At 52.7% G+C, this 13,388-nt stretch overlaps 1 protein-coding gene across 3 annotated transcripts; it reads left to right on the top strand.

Moving 5' to 3' along the window:
• The first annotated feature begins 321 nt into the window (after positions 1-321).
• SYP (synaptophysin) lies at positions 322-12,530 on the top strand. Of its 3 annotated transcripts, none has more exons than XM_077987974.1 (7): positions 381-425; positions 1,562-1,627; positions 2,742-2,866; positions 5,909-6,104; positions 6,826-7,017; positions 8,557-8,879; positions 12,427-12,530. In XM_077987974.1, exons 1-7 carry the CDS (start codon positions 390-392, stop codon positions 12,461-12,463), a joined length of 975 nt encoding a protein of 324 aa, XP_077844100.1. In that variant the 5' UTR covers positions 381-389; the 3' UTR covers positions 12,464-12,530.
• Positions 12,531-13,388: the final 858 nt, after the last annotated feature.

The raw sequence follows: 13,388 nt of genomic DNA, 5'->3' as shown, positions 1-13,388 counted from the left end.
TTTTCCTCATCTGTAAAAACGGCGGAATAGTCCCTAAGACATAGGACTTTTGTAAGCACTAAATGAGTGAACACGTTTAACAAACTCAGAAAAGGGCCTGGCAAAGTTGTCACACTGTAGGACCGAACGGGGAGGTATCCTCTCCCGAGCCCTCGAGCTGTGTTTTCCCAAGGCATATTCCAGCACGCTCTCGCGGCTCCAGTCTCCCGGCCGGAATGGCTGCCGGTGAGACTGGGGTACAACCCTCTGTGCGCAGGCGCGTTGCGGGCAAGGAGGGGGCGCGAGGGGCGGGGCTGCAGCCGCCTGGGCTGTTCCAACGAGCGCGCGCCGCCCCCGCCGCGCCCCGCGCCGCCCTTGCTAGCCGGCGCCTCCCGCCCCCTGCATTGCTGATGCTGCTGCTGGCAGACATGGACGTGGTGAATCAGGTACGCGCTCCAGCACCGTGGACAGAGCCCGCCGCTGCCCGGCTGCCAGGGCCGGGTCGCTCAGGCCCGCCGACTCTGGGAGGTGGTGGCCAGGGTCTGGCAGCGGAGACCCGGTCCCCGGCGCTGGGGCTGGGGTCTGCGGCAGGTGAAGGGGAGGAAAGGGGAGGTGGAGGAAAGGAGTGCGCTCTTTGCCGCAGCGAGGGCCGTCCTCACTGCCGCAGCAGGGGCCCCGGAGTCCAGTTCATTACTGGCGACCGCGAGGGGAGGAACAGGGGCCCGGGGGCTGGAGTGAGGGCAAGGGACAAGGGGAGGGGAGAGTGGAAGGAAGATGGGGGGTGCTGCGGATAAGCTAGGAAATAGAGCGACAGAAGGTGTGGGGGCGGGGGTGGGGGAGAGGACTGGCACCCGCCCCTCCCAAACAGAGACTGTACCCCCATAGGCGACCACCCCTTCCCCCAGAGCACACCTAGGGGACAATCTGGTTTTACTCCTTCCAAAACCCCCAGTCTCCTCACCTCCAGCACATAGCGACTGAAGCCATGTCCCAGCCCTCCCCCACCTTAATCAGTCCAGACCCTCTCCGCCATCTCTCTCTTCGCCACCTCAGAAACTCACCCCCAATCAGTCCCAACCCTTCCCCATCCCCATCACCTCAGACCTCCACCATCACTGCCATCTGACACACCTTCACCGCTGCAGACCCTTCCCCCACCTGAGCCAAACCGACTCCTGCCCTGTTATGACTCACCTTCACCATCACAATCCCCCACCAGAATGCACCCCACTCCATCCCCATTCTCCACCCGAACCCCTTCCCTATCTGACTCGCCTTTATGTTTCAGACCTGCTCCCCCTCCTTAATTAGTCCTGACCTCATCCCCATCTCCCTCACCCCCGACCTCCTCTGCCATCTGACTCACCATCTCTTCAGACCTTCCCACCAGTCCTTGGACCCCGGGAGTCTTTTCTCAGAGACCCTGGGGCTCACACATTCCCCAAGGTGTCACTTTCTCCTTTTCACCCCCTCCCTGAGGTCACATGCTCCATCCCCAGGGGTCATTGATAGGCAGCCTTGCCACTCACCTCCCTCTCTACCTCCAACAACCCCACCCCTTCCCCACTGTTTCTCTCCTCAGCTGGTGGCTGGGGGTCAGTTCCGGGTGGTCAAGGAGCCCCTCGGCTTTGTGAAGGTGCTGCAATGGGTGAGTGTGGTCTGGGCTGTTGGGGGAGAGTACAAGGAGAGAGGGAGGTCATGGGGTCCAGAAGAGCAGGGGTGGAGTAGGGACGGATAGCCAGAGATGAGTGTGGGGGTTGTAGGGAATGGGGAAATTAGACTCCAGGTTGAGGTTTCAGGGGTTTGAAGCCAGAAAACAGATGAGCTGTGACGTCACATAGGGTTGAGGGTACCCCCGTTGTGAAGTGGGAGATTGTGACGTCCTACCTCCTCTCCTGAAGTGAGGGAGGGGTGGGGGAGGTGGAGCCTGTAGCAGATGCTGGGTGAGCTATGCAAAGCCAGAGAAACCCAGAGACAGTGAAGGTGACAGAGAGAATGAGGGACAGGGAATGATAAAGACAGAGATGGAAATACTGAGGAAAATAAAGAAATATGGAGATGAGAAGAGATACAGAGATAACGAGAAGAGACAAACAGAAACAAAGAAAAGGGAGACACAGAAAACAGATGCAAAGAGAAACAGACGCAGGGAGAGAGGCAGGAAAACAGGGTGGGGGAGAAAGAGACACTCAGAAAAAAGAGACACCAACACACAGGGAGGCAAGAGGGAGACAGAGAGAGAGCCATCCAGAGACCGAGTGAGAGACAGGACAGAAAGACAGAGACAAACAGACCCAGAAACAGAAAGACACAGACATACAGGCATACACTTACACAGACAGAAAAAAGAGATAAAAAGAGACACCAAGAGATCAGACAGGCAGAGGCAGAGAGGATCAGAGACACAGAGAGACAAAGAGACATCTGAGAAAGACAAAGACACATAGAGAAACAGAGATACTGAGAGAAACAGAGACACAGTGAGATACACAGAGAACAACAGAGACAAACAGAGAAGAGGGAAGTCAGCATGGAGAGGCAGAGACAGAGAGAGACACAAAGAGAGAGAGAAACAGGAAGAGACAGCCATACCCTTGTAATCAGCTTGTCCTTGGTCCCGATGAGCCCTGATTAGGGGTTGGGGGTGGGGACTGCTCCATCTGCTGCTGCCTGTGCTGGGCCCCCAGTCTGTCCAGAGGAGGGCACCTCCCTCCCACATGCACACAGGTTCACTGTGGCCATCCCCATCCCTGCCGCCCAAGGTCTTCGCCATCTTCGCCTTTGCCACATGCGGCAGCTACAGTGGGGAGCTCCAGCTGAGCGTGGATTGTGCCAACAAGACCGAGAGTGACCTCAGCATCGAGGTCGAGTTCGAGTACCCCTTCAGGTGTGCTCCCACCCTGGGATCCCAACAGACCTGGGAGAGGAAGGGGCAGGGTGGAACCGGCCAATACCTCCCCCGCAAGTAGCTCTTGCCCAGCTCCCACCTCAAGAGGCCACATCCACTGGGATCACTGAGCACCTGCCTTGTACCCGGCACTGCTCTGGACTCTAGGACTATGTGGTGAGCAAGGCAGACATAGGCTGTGGCCCTCTGGCTCTGTTCCAGCGAAGGGGTAAAGGACAGGCAATAAATAAGATACAAAAATAAAAGACAGGTGTATATACATACCTTAACCCGGTAGGTACTCAATTAATGTTAGCCAATATTATTATTTAATCCCCATTCATTCATTCTATATACATTTTTGAGAACTTATTGTATATCTGGTACTACTCAAAGTGCTGGGAGCATGATAGTAACTAAAACAGACCCAACTCCCGCCAGGTGCAGTGGCTCACGCCTGTAATCCCAGCACTTTCGGAGGCCGAGGCAGGTGGATCACCTGAGGTCGGGAGTTTGAGACCAGCCTGACCAACATGGAGAAACCCCGTCTCTACTAAAAATACAAAATTAGCCAGGCATGATGGTGCATGTCTGTAATCCCGGCTACTCAGGAGGCTGAGGCAGGAGAATCACTTGAACCTGGGAGCCTAAATCGCGCCATTGCACTCCAGCCTGGGCAACAAGAGCGAAACTCCATCTCAAAAAAAAAAAAAAAAAAAACAGACCCAACTCCCTACCTTTATGGAGCCTAGATTATAACAAATAAATTAACAAAGAGGATAAGAGCAGACTGAGAGAAACTCAAGGAGGGGATCCTCATGTAGGGTTTTATGGTAGAGAATAATGAGGGGCACTGCTTAGATATAGGGAAAAATTAAACCCAGTTAAACAATTCTGACATTTATTGAGCTCACACTGTGTGCCAGGCACTACACTGGGTGCTAGGTGCACAAGAATGAGCACAGCTGGCATGGGCGCTACCCTCACAACGATGTCTACCTCCTGCAGGGTGGGACAATCGAGACCCACAGACACAATCCCTGCACAGGTTTCTGAGACTCCTCCACTATTTGGCCAAATTATATAACCACTCTGGGTCTCAATTTCCTTATCTGTAAAAAGGAATACTAATAATATCTACCTCACAGGGTTGTGGTTAGCATTCAATGAGTTAATACTCATCAGGTGCTTAGCACAGTGCCTGGCACACAATAAGTGCTCCATCAGTGTTTGTTCGATAAGTAAAATAAATTTAAGGAACTCAGGAAAGAGGACAGGGATTGAGTTGGAAACTGGGGGTCTTCGAGCACTAAGGGTAAATGTAGGCTCAAGAGATCACCCAGTGGGGGGATGGAAGAGTGAAAATAGAAGAAAACCTAGCACAGGCCCTGAGCAATGATGGAAAAGAGAGGAGGTGCCGGGAAAGTGTGGCCTGAGAGGCAGGGGGCAGCCAGGTATCCATGGGTTCACAGAGGCAAGGGAGAGAAGAGTTTGGGGAAGGAGGGGGAGCTGGCAGCATGGGACACTGCTTAGAGCCGGCCCTTTGGGGATCCACAAGACCTCAACCATCCCCTGTGCCCCCTCCCTACACCTCCCATGTCTAGAACTTTGGGTCCTAAGGCTTTAACCCACAAGTCCCCCAGAAAAAGAGTCTTGGCCCTGGGTCCCCCTGAGCAAATCTCTCCCAAACTGCCCTAATACCCAAGGACCTGTCATTCCCTCTTATGGACCTCCTCTCCTGACCCAGCCCACTAGAAACAGAAACTCAAACCCAGATGCAACTCCTAGCTCCATCACTTATGAGCTGTACAACTTTGGGCAAGTAACAACCTTGCTAAGCCTCTGTTTGTTCATCTGTAAAAAGGGTATAATAAAGCCTGCTTTAGAGAATTGCTGGAGGCTGTCATTAAATGAGACAATTATGTAAACTGCTTAGTAGGTGATTAATAAGTGCAAGCCTCTTCCCTCAGGGCCTTTGCTACACAAAGGCATTGGCACCATTTGCTCAATCTCAGGATCCTGGCCTCCAATCTGAGACCGTGCTCCAGTACTTCTCCCCACAGACATTTTCTCTCTACAACCCCCACTTTTCTTCCATCACACCACAGGAAAGGCCTTAGTCCCAGGACACCTCCCCTCTTCCCTCACATACACACACCCTGTTCCAGGATCCCTTTACCCTCCTTTCTTTCTGTCTGTCTTTTCCTGTTGTGTAGTCGCTGGGCTCTCCTCTGCTATGCATACATTTTTTTCTCTAGGGGACCTGAACTGGGGTGGGAGAGCAAAGTCAACATGAGGAAGGGAGAAAACAAGGTTCAGATCCCAACTCTGACATTCCCTTGCCAGCTGTGTGACTTTAGGCAAGTTAATGCACTTCCCCAAGCCTCTGTTTCCACCTCTGTACATTTCATTTGATAAACATTTCTTGAGTGCCTGCTAGGTGCCAGCACTGTTCCAGGGCCTGGAGATACAGTGGTGAAAATAGAGGAATAAGCCCCACCCTCTTGTAGTTACAGCAAAAAACAAGATTAAAAAAAATAAAATATCTGGTATGTCAGATGGGTACCACTACTATCGAGAAAAGTGGAGCAAGGAAGCCAGGCTAAGGAGTGCTGGTTGTGAGAATGTTTCCATTTAATTTTAAGTAGGGAGATCAGGGAAGGTCTCAATGAGAAGGTGACAGTTGAGCAAAGCTTCAAGGAGATGAGGGAGTAAGACCCGAAGCTATCTAGGGGGAAAGCATTCCCGGCAAAGGGAACAGCCAGTACAAACAAAGATCCTGGGGAGGGAGGATGCCTGGCAAGTTCTAGAAATAATCGAGAGACCAGAGTGCTTGGGTTGGAGTGAAGGATGAATAACACCTATCTCACCAGGATGTTTTGAGCAATCAGTGAAATGTGACTGGTACATAGTAGGTGCTCGATGAATGGTTATTTCCTCCTCTTCCTGGGGCCTTGTCAGAATCGGGGGGACCCATGATTGGGCTGGAGGGTTGAGGGGGTTCTTAGGGGCTGGGCCACACCTGCCCACCTCTGTTTGCAGGCTGCACCAAGTGTACTTTGATGCACCCACCTGCCGAGGGGGCACCACCAAGGTCTTCTTAGTTGGGGACTACTCCTCGTCAGCTGAATTCTTTGTCACCGTGGCTGTGTTTGCCTTCCTCTACTCCATGGGGGCTCTGGCCACCTACATCTTCCTGCAGAACAAGTACCGAGAGAATAACAAAGGGCCCATGCTGGTGAGTCCCCACAACCACTTGCATGTAGCGACCATGGGGACACGGAACCTCAGGGACACAGCCATGCTCACAGACCACACCAAATCCCAGACAGGCCCATAGGCACACAGCCACCATAACAGCCACACATATAGCTGCCGCTGCTATTAATCCACACCAGGCATCAGGGACACAGAGTCATAGAGTCACAGAGACATACAGCCCATGCAGAATCCCAGACAGGCCCACACCTGAGAACCTTCCTGCTCTCACACAACCACACAGCCTAGATCAAAGGAAGAGGCCCACAGAGGTTCACTGTGACAGTCATGCCTGTCATCATGCCACACCGACACACTGATTCCTACACTGCTGTACTCACACACCCTCAGCCTAGACACAAAATGACAAAAATTCCCACATGCAGACAAAAGTGGAAAGACACATTACTTTCCACAGATTCGGAAATCATCCCACAGAGTTCCCCTCCCCCCAACACCCACAGCCACATATCACAATCACACTCCCACATCCTCTGTGTCATGTACACACACAAGCTCAAGCTGGGAGGGCCACCTTCAGGTGAAAGTGCTGTGGGCTTGAGAGCTGAAAAGGCAGGGGAGAGACAGGCCTCTTCTGGGGCTCTCTTCCCCAAAGAAAGCCTGTGATCCGAGGAGGCCCCAGGGCCTAGCGTGAAGCAGTCCACTCACAGTGCCGTCTTCCTCACCCCTGCCTGCCTTAGGACTTTCTGGCCACGGCTGTGTTTGCCTTCATGTGGCTAGTTAGCTCATCGGCATGGGCCAAGGGGCTGTCAGATGTGAAGATGGCCACAGACCCAGAGAACATTATCAAGGAGATGCCCGTCTGCCGCCAGACAGGGAACACATGCAAGGAACTGAGAGACCCTGTGACCTCGGGACTCAACACCTCGGTGGTAAGCCCTAAGTGCTGGCTGGAGGAGGGAGAGTGGAAAACAGTACAGTCCGGCATGGGGAGTAGTGGAGTGGGAGAATAAGAGGAGAGTCAGGGGAGATCCAAGGGGTGTCCCTGGAGAACACGTGCCAACAACAACATTGAAGGATGAGCTAGCAATTGTAACCACTGTGACACCACAGACTGTCCCCAAAGGGGGAACATGACAGCTTCTGTCCAGATTAGGTTTGGGAGACCTGGATCCCAGATCCAGCCTAGACATGTAGAATTTCTGGCAACTCAGCACCCTCTCGGGACCTCAGTTTCCTCATGTGCAAAACGAAGGAAAAACTTGAAATGTTTCCCCACTTGGATGCCCCCTGCTGGCTGGAGTCAGACTGTCTGCGCTCAAATCCCAGCTCTACCTCTTGCAAACTCCCTGACCTGAAACTAGCCACAGCCTCTCAGGGTTCAGTTGAGCATGTATGATAGAAAACCAATAATGGGTCTTGCTCCAAAGTTGAGTATTTAGTGAACTAATAATACGGAGTGCTCAGAAAAGGGCCTAGCACAAGGTAAGTCGTATACAAGGATTACAGATGCTAAGATTACAACTTTTCTTTCCTGTCACTTGCTGGATGTGAGACTTCAGGTAACTTAGCCTCTAGGGCCTCAGTTTCCTCAACTAGAAAATGGAGATAGTATTTCCTGCCCAAAACTGAATTTTAAGTAAACTTAGAACATGTAAAGCTCTTAGAAGAGGGCATGGCATATAGGAAAAGATACATAAAGTGTTTTATGTCTTAAAATTACTTTATGTGGCCGGGCGCAGTGGCTCACGCCTGTAATCCCAGCACTTTGGGAGGCCAAGGCAGGCAGATCACCTGAGGTCGGGAGTTCAAGACCAGCCTGACCAAAATAGGGAAACCCCATCTCTACTAAAAATACAAAATTAGCCGAGTGTGGTGGCGCATGCCTGTAATCCCAGCTACTCGGGAGGCTGAGGCAGGAGAATTGCTTGAACCCAGGAGGCGAAGGTTGCGGTGAGCCGAGATCGTGCCATTGCACTCCAGTCTGGGCAACAAGAGCGAAACTCCATCTCAAAAAAAAAAAAAAATTATGCAAGTTTCATATATTTTATACATGTACACTTATACATATATTTATATCTACATGTATGTATTTAGATGCATGTTAGTGGTATAGTTATATTTAATAAGTTTGTATCCTTACATTTTACTATGAATATATTACAAATTTACATTTATACATGCATAAACGTGTATATAATGTGCATATGTGCAAATATGTAAATAATTGTATATGTAATACTGATAGATCGCAGCATCCCCAGGACTCCAAATTCTTCTAACATGCCCTCCCTGCCAGAGGTGATTTTTCTGCACATCGATGTTCTCGCACTGGGACTCAGAGAGTCTGGGTTTCAGAAACCCCCCCACCCTGCGGAGCCTATGGATTCATTCCCCGCATGCTCATTCCTGCACGCAGGACCGCCAAGGCAATGGGCGGGGTACCACAGCCGAGCCTTGTCTCCCTGCAGGTGTTCGGCTTCCTGAACCTGGTGCTCTGGGTCGGCAACCTGTGGTTCGTGTTTAAGGAGACAGGCTGGGCCGCCCCGTTCCTGCGCGCGCCTCCCGGCGCCCCCGAGAAACAACCGGCACCCGGGGACGCCTACGGAGATGCGGGCTACGGGCAGGGCCCCGGCGGGTACGGGCCCCAGGATTCCTACGGGCCTCAGGGCGGCTACCAGCCTGACTACGGTCAACCAGCCGGCGGCGGTGGCGGAGGGTACGGGCCTCAGGGCGACTATGGGCAGCAAGGCTACGGTCCGCAGGGTGCACCCACCTCCTTCTCCAATCAGATGTAGTCTGGTGAGTGACCGGCGAGCGGTGCAGCCAAGGAGGGTACAAGAAAGGAGACGAGCGGGTCAGTGAACCAATAAGAGTCAGGGGTAAAGAGTACGTAAGGCGTTTACTGGGGCAAGTAAGGACTGAAGTTTGAAGGAGGCAATCAAGAGGCAGAGCTACCTGCTAAGAGCTGAAAAACTAGCCAATGAATGGAGAAAAGAAGAACGGTGCTTCAAGATGGACAGAACGAAGAGCCAATAGGAGGGAGGTAGAAGTGCAACTCCGGGGAAAGGCGGGGGGAGAGAAGCAGAGCAACCAATAAAGGGAGGGAATATCGGGGGACTTGCGCAATGGCAAGTCAGCGGAGCGCAAGAGTCACAGAAGCGACGAGGAGGTGGGTCTTAGAGGTGACTGATAAGCCAATAGGTGATAAGGCCAATAGATGGTGAGGGTAAATGGGCGTGGATCTTGAAGGTCAGACGAGCTCACCAATCCGGGAGGAGGGGATAGATCTGCCGCCTCTCCCCAACGCTCGAGGGGAGGGAAGTAGTGTGGATCTTCAAAGGAGGAAGAGGGACCGGGTGGGGTCCTGGAAAGGCTTGCCAGCCTTCTTGCTGGGCCTTAAAAGAGAAGTGAGGGTCAGGCTCGGTGGCTCACGCCTGTAATCCCAGCACTTTAGGAGACCGAGGCGGGCGGATCGCTTGAGTCCAGGAGTTCGAGACCAGCCTGGGCAACATGATGAAACCCCACCTCTACAAAAAATACAAAAATTAGCTGGGCGTGGTGGCATGCATCTGTCCCATCTACTTGGGAGGCTGAAGTGGGAGGATCACTTGAGCCTAGGAAGTTGAGGCTGCCGTGAACTGTGATCCTGCCACTGCACACCAGCCTGGCAACAGAGCGAGACTCTGTCTCAAAAAAAAAAAAAGAAAAGAAAGAAAAGAAATAAGAAAAGAAAAGAGAGAGGCCAGGCGAGGTGGCTCATGCCTGTAATCCCAGCACTTTGGGAGGCCAAGGTGGGCGGATCACCTGAGGTTAGGAGTTCAAGACTAGCCTGGCCAACATGGTGAAACCCCGTCTCTACTAAAAATATAAAAATTATTTTTAATTTTTATATTAAAATTAAATATTTTAATTTTAGACGTGGTGGCGCACGTCTGTAGTTCCAGCTACCCTGGAGGCTGAGGCAGGAAAATAGCTTGAACCTGGGAGGCGGAGGTTCCAGTGAGTTTAGATTGTGCCACTGCACTCCAGCCTGGGCGACAGAGCGAGACTCTGTCTCAAAAAAAGAAAAAGAAAAAGAGAAGTGAGATTTCCCTCAGATAGGAGGGAGGATGTAGGGGAGGAAAGGCAGAAGGAAAAGGCTAGGGGGTGGCGTGAAGTCGGGGGAGGCAGAAGGTGGCAATACTTGGAGGTAGCCTCTGACACTGGGTTAGCCAGGATGGAAAGGGCATCCCATATCTAATTCATCAAAAAATCCTGTTGGTCCTACCTTCAAAAAATATATCCATCATCTTCCACTGTCATCTCTCCCGGACCTCTTCTCAGGTCTCCATTTCCATTCTGTTCTACTCATAGCATCTGGAGGGATTCTGTTAAATCCTAAATTAGGCCACAGTCCTCCTGTGCAGAACTCTGCCCTGTCGCAGGCTGGGCGTGGTAGCTCATGCCTGTAATCCTAGTACTTTGGGAGTGCTAGACTTGAACTCCTGGGCTCAGGCAATCCTCCCACCTCAGCCTCCCAAGTAGCTGAGACTATAAGTGTGAGCGACCATGCCCACCTCACTTTGTTTTTTTTCATTTCTTATTGTCACCCTGTGTTATACGATATAATCCACTCATGCATCATGTTCGCTGTGTGAAGTCTATCTCCCCCTGCTACAATATAAGCTGCACAAAGACAGGGATCTTTGTTTTGCTCAATATAGTTTAGCACAAATGGCTAGAACAGTACCTGTCAAGGGACTACTTTTTTGGTTGGGGGAGGGAGACTGTAATCTCTTTGGTACCTAACCCAGTGGGGGCAAGGTCAGGTATATCTTCTCAGTAGAGGCAGCTGGGATGAAGTTGTCTCCAGCAATATAAGTGAAAGAAGAAAAGACATAAAGCCAGGAAAAAGGCATAACAGCCCAACCCCTATCTGAGGGCGCCACCCATGTCGGACCCCCTCTCCTTTCTGTGTCTTTTGTCTCTACAGGTCAGTGAAGCCCAGGAGGACCCATGAGGGGGCAAGAGCTCAGGAGAAGGCCTGCCCCCCTTCCCACCCTTACACCCTAGGTCTCCACCCCTCAAGCCAGGAGACCCTAACTGTCTTTGTTGTTTATATATATATATATTATATATAAATATCTATTTATCTGTCTGAGCCCTGCCCTCACTCTACTCCCCTCATGCACTAGGTGCCCAGTCTTGAGTGGGCCTCCTCTCTTACCCCTGTCCCTTTCCCTGCATCCCTTGGCCCCTCTCTGTTTACCCTCCCTGTCCCCTGAGGTTAGGGGGATCTGAAAGGACAGGGAGAGAACAGACCTCGGCTGTGTGGGGAGGGTGGGTGTGGCTTCAGACTCTCTCTTCTCTCCCCCTCCCCTCCTCCCAGCTCTGGCCTTGGTTCCTCCAGCAATGCCTGCCTGAACAAAGGCCATTAGGGAAATCCAACTCCAGGGTGAGAGAAAGGCAGAGATTGGGGGGGCTTCAGGTAGAGAGAACATTTTGGACCCAAGGTGGTCTTGGAGGGGAGCTGTGGAGTGGAGGGGTCGGCAGGGAGGTTGGGTTCCAGACAGAGTGGATCTGGAGTCTGAAGGAGAGGAGTGCGCTAGAGCATTCTGGGGTGGGGCTTGGAAGGACGCTGAGGGCAGGGTTCTAGAAGGGGCGGGGCTTTGAGCGAGGCAGAATGGTGGGCTCCAGAGTAGGTGGGTCTTGGACTGGGACCAGAGCCTATGGAAAGGGTGTGGCTTGGAACATTTGGGAGACTGAGCTTGATTATAAAGGGGACAGATCTTGAGCAAGGCAAGAAGTGGGATTCAGGAATGGGCCAAACCAGGGTTCTAGACAGGGTGGGGCTTAGAATGGAGCTTCCATGGTGGTTTCAGAAAGGGCAGCCCCTCCCCATGGTGCAGTGAAGAAAATGTTTTACAGTGGCTGGGTTTGGGCAGTGGAGAGGGGACTTGGATAGGAGCTTCCAGATGGGTTTTGTTAGGGATGGAGGAGAATGGCTCTGGCTACAGCTTGAGACGGAAGTGGCCTGAGAAGAGCCAAGTGATATGGCTTGTAGGGTGAGGCGTGGGATCCAGAGAGAAGCTCCCCACCACACACACCCTTCCCCACTCCTGTGATGAAACAGCTAGGTTAATCAGAGGACAGAACCAACGGGTCTGTGGGGCTGGCCCACCCCTCTTCCCCCTTCCCCTGCCCCCTCCCTCCCTCCACACCTCCACCTCTCCTGGGGTGGTTGGAGGCCCGGTCTGGAGCCCCTATCCTGCACCCTCTGCTGTGTCTGTGATGTCAGTAGTGCCTGTGATCGTGTGTTGCCATTTTGTCTGGCTGTGGCCCCTCCTTCTCCCCTCCAGACCCCTACCCTTTCCCAAACCCTTCGGTATTGTTTGAAGAACCCCCCCCTCCCCAAGGAAGAACAAATATGATTCTCCTCTCCCAAATAAACTCCTTAACCACCTAGTCTACCCGGCTCTGGTTTCTCAGTGTGTCTTTTTCGGGTGCCGGGGAGGGGGTCAGCCAGGGAAGAAAGGAGGGAGAAGTTGTGAGAACAAGCTCCACCCGGACCTACCGACCGCAGTTCAGCTCGCTGCACCATTTCAGGCCCCTTCAAAAGTGTGAGGCAGAGCGGCATCCTCTAGAAAGCCTCTCCTGCGGATCACTCTGTCACTCTCTGAATAGCCCTGATCGCCCTCCCAATACTAGCCACCGAATGCCCGGTCTTTCCAGGATTTGGTTCTAATTCTGGTCCCTTAGTCAAGCCCCTTCCGAGCCCCCGTGGAACCCTCTCCTCAAATCCCCAAGGGATCGGAATAGAAGGAAACCTCACATTGCCTGACCCCCTCCCTAATCTTCAGACCCTGCTGTCTCACCTTTCCCTGCCTCAGCCCAGGCTGGAGAAATGGGAGACCGGTTAGGCAAGGCCGGGAGGTGGGGCGCCGAGGTGACTCCTTAGTTCATTATTCTCTTTTACCTCTCCACTCCACGGGAAGTGACAGGGACATGTGTAATGGGTGGCGGGAAGAGGTCCCTGGCGCCCGCGATGAAAGGCCTGGCCGCTGCAGCCTCCGTGCCTAATTAGAGACCCGGGCCAGGAGCCCGAGTTCTGACTGAGGCCATGGGACTCCCTCCTCCCAGCCCTGAGGCACAGCCAAGCCTGAGAGCGCGAAGGAGAGGCTCCCAGCCCTGGAACTGAGCTGGGGAAGAGGATAATTGGAGAGAGAAAAATGGAGGTGAGGGAGGGCTTTAAGAGGTACTTCTCAGGACTTGGGGGCGGGGGCGGGGCTGGACAGCTAGGCTTATAAGGATGAGGGGAGAT

The sequence above is a fragment of the Macaca mulatta genome, chromosome X (genome assembly GCF_049350105.2).
Source record: "Macaca mulatta isolate MMU2019108-1 chromosome X, T2T-MMU8v2.0, whole genome shotgun sequence".
In the NCBI taxonomy this organism is placed as follows: domain Eukaryota; kingdom Metazoa; phylum Chordata; class Mammalia; order Primates; family Cercopithecidae; genus Macaca; species Macaca mulatta.
Note: the sequence above shows the minus strand (reverse complement) of the source record. Positions and strands in the feature narration are given on the sequence as shown.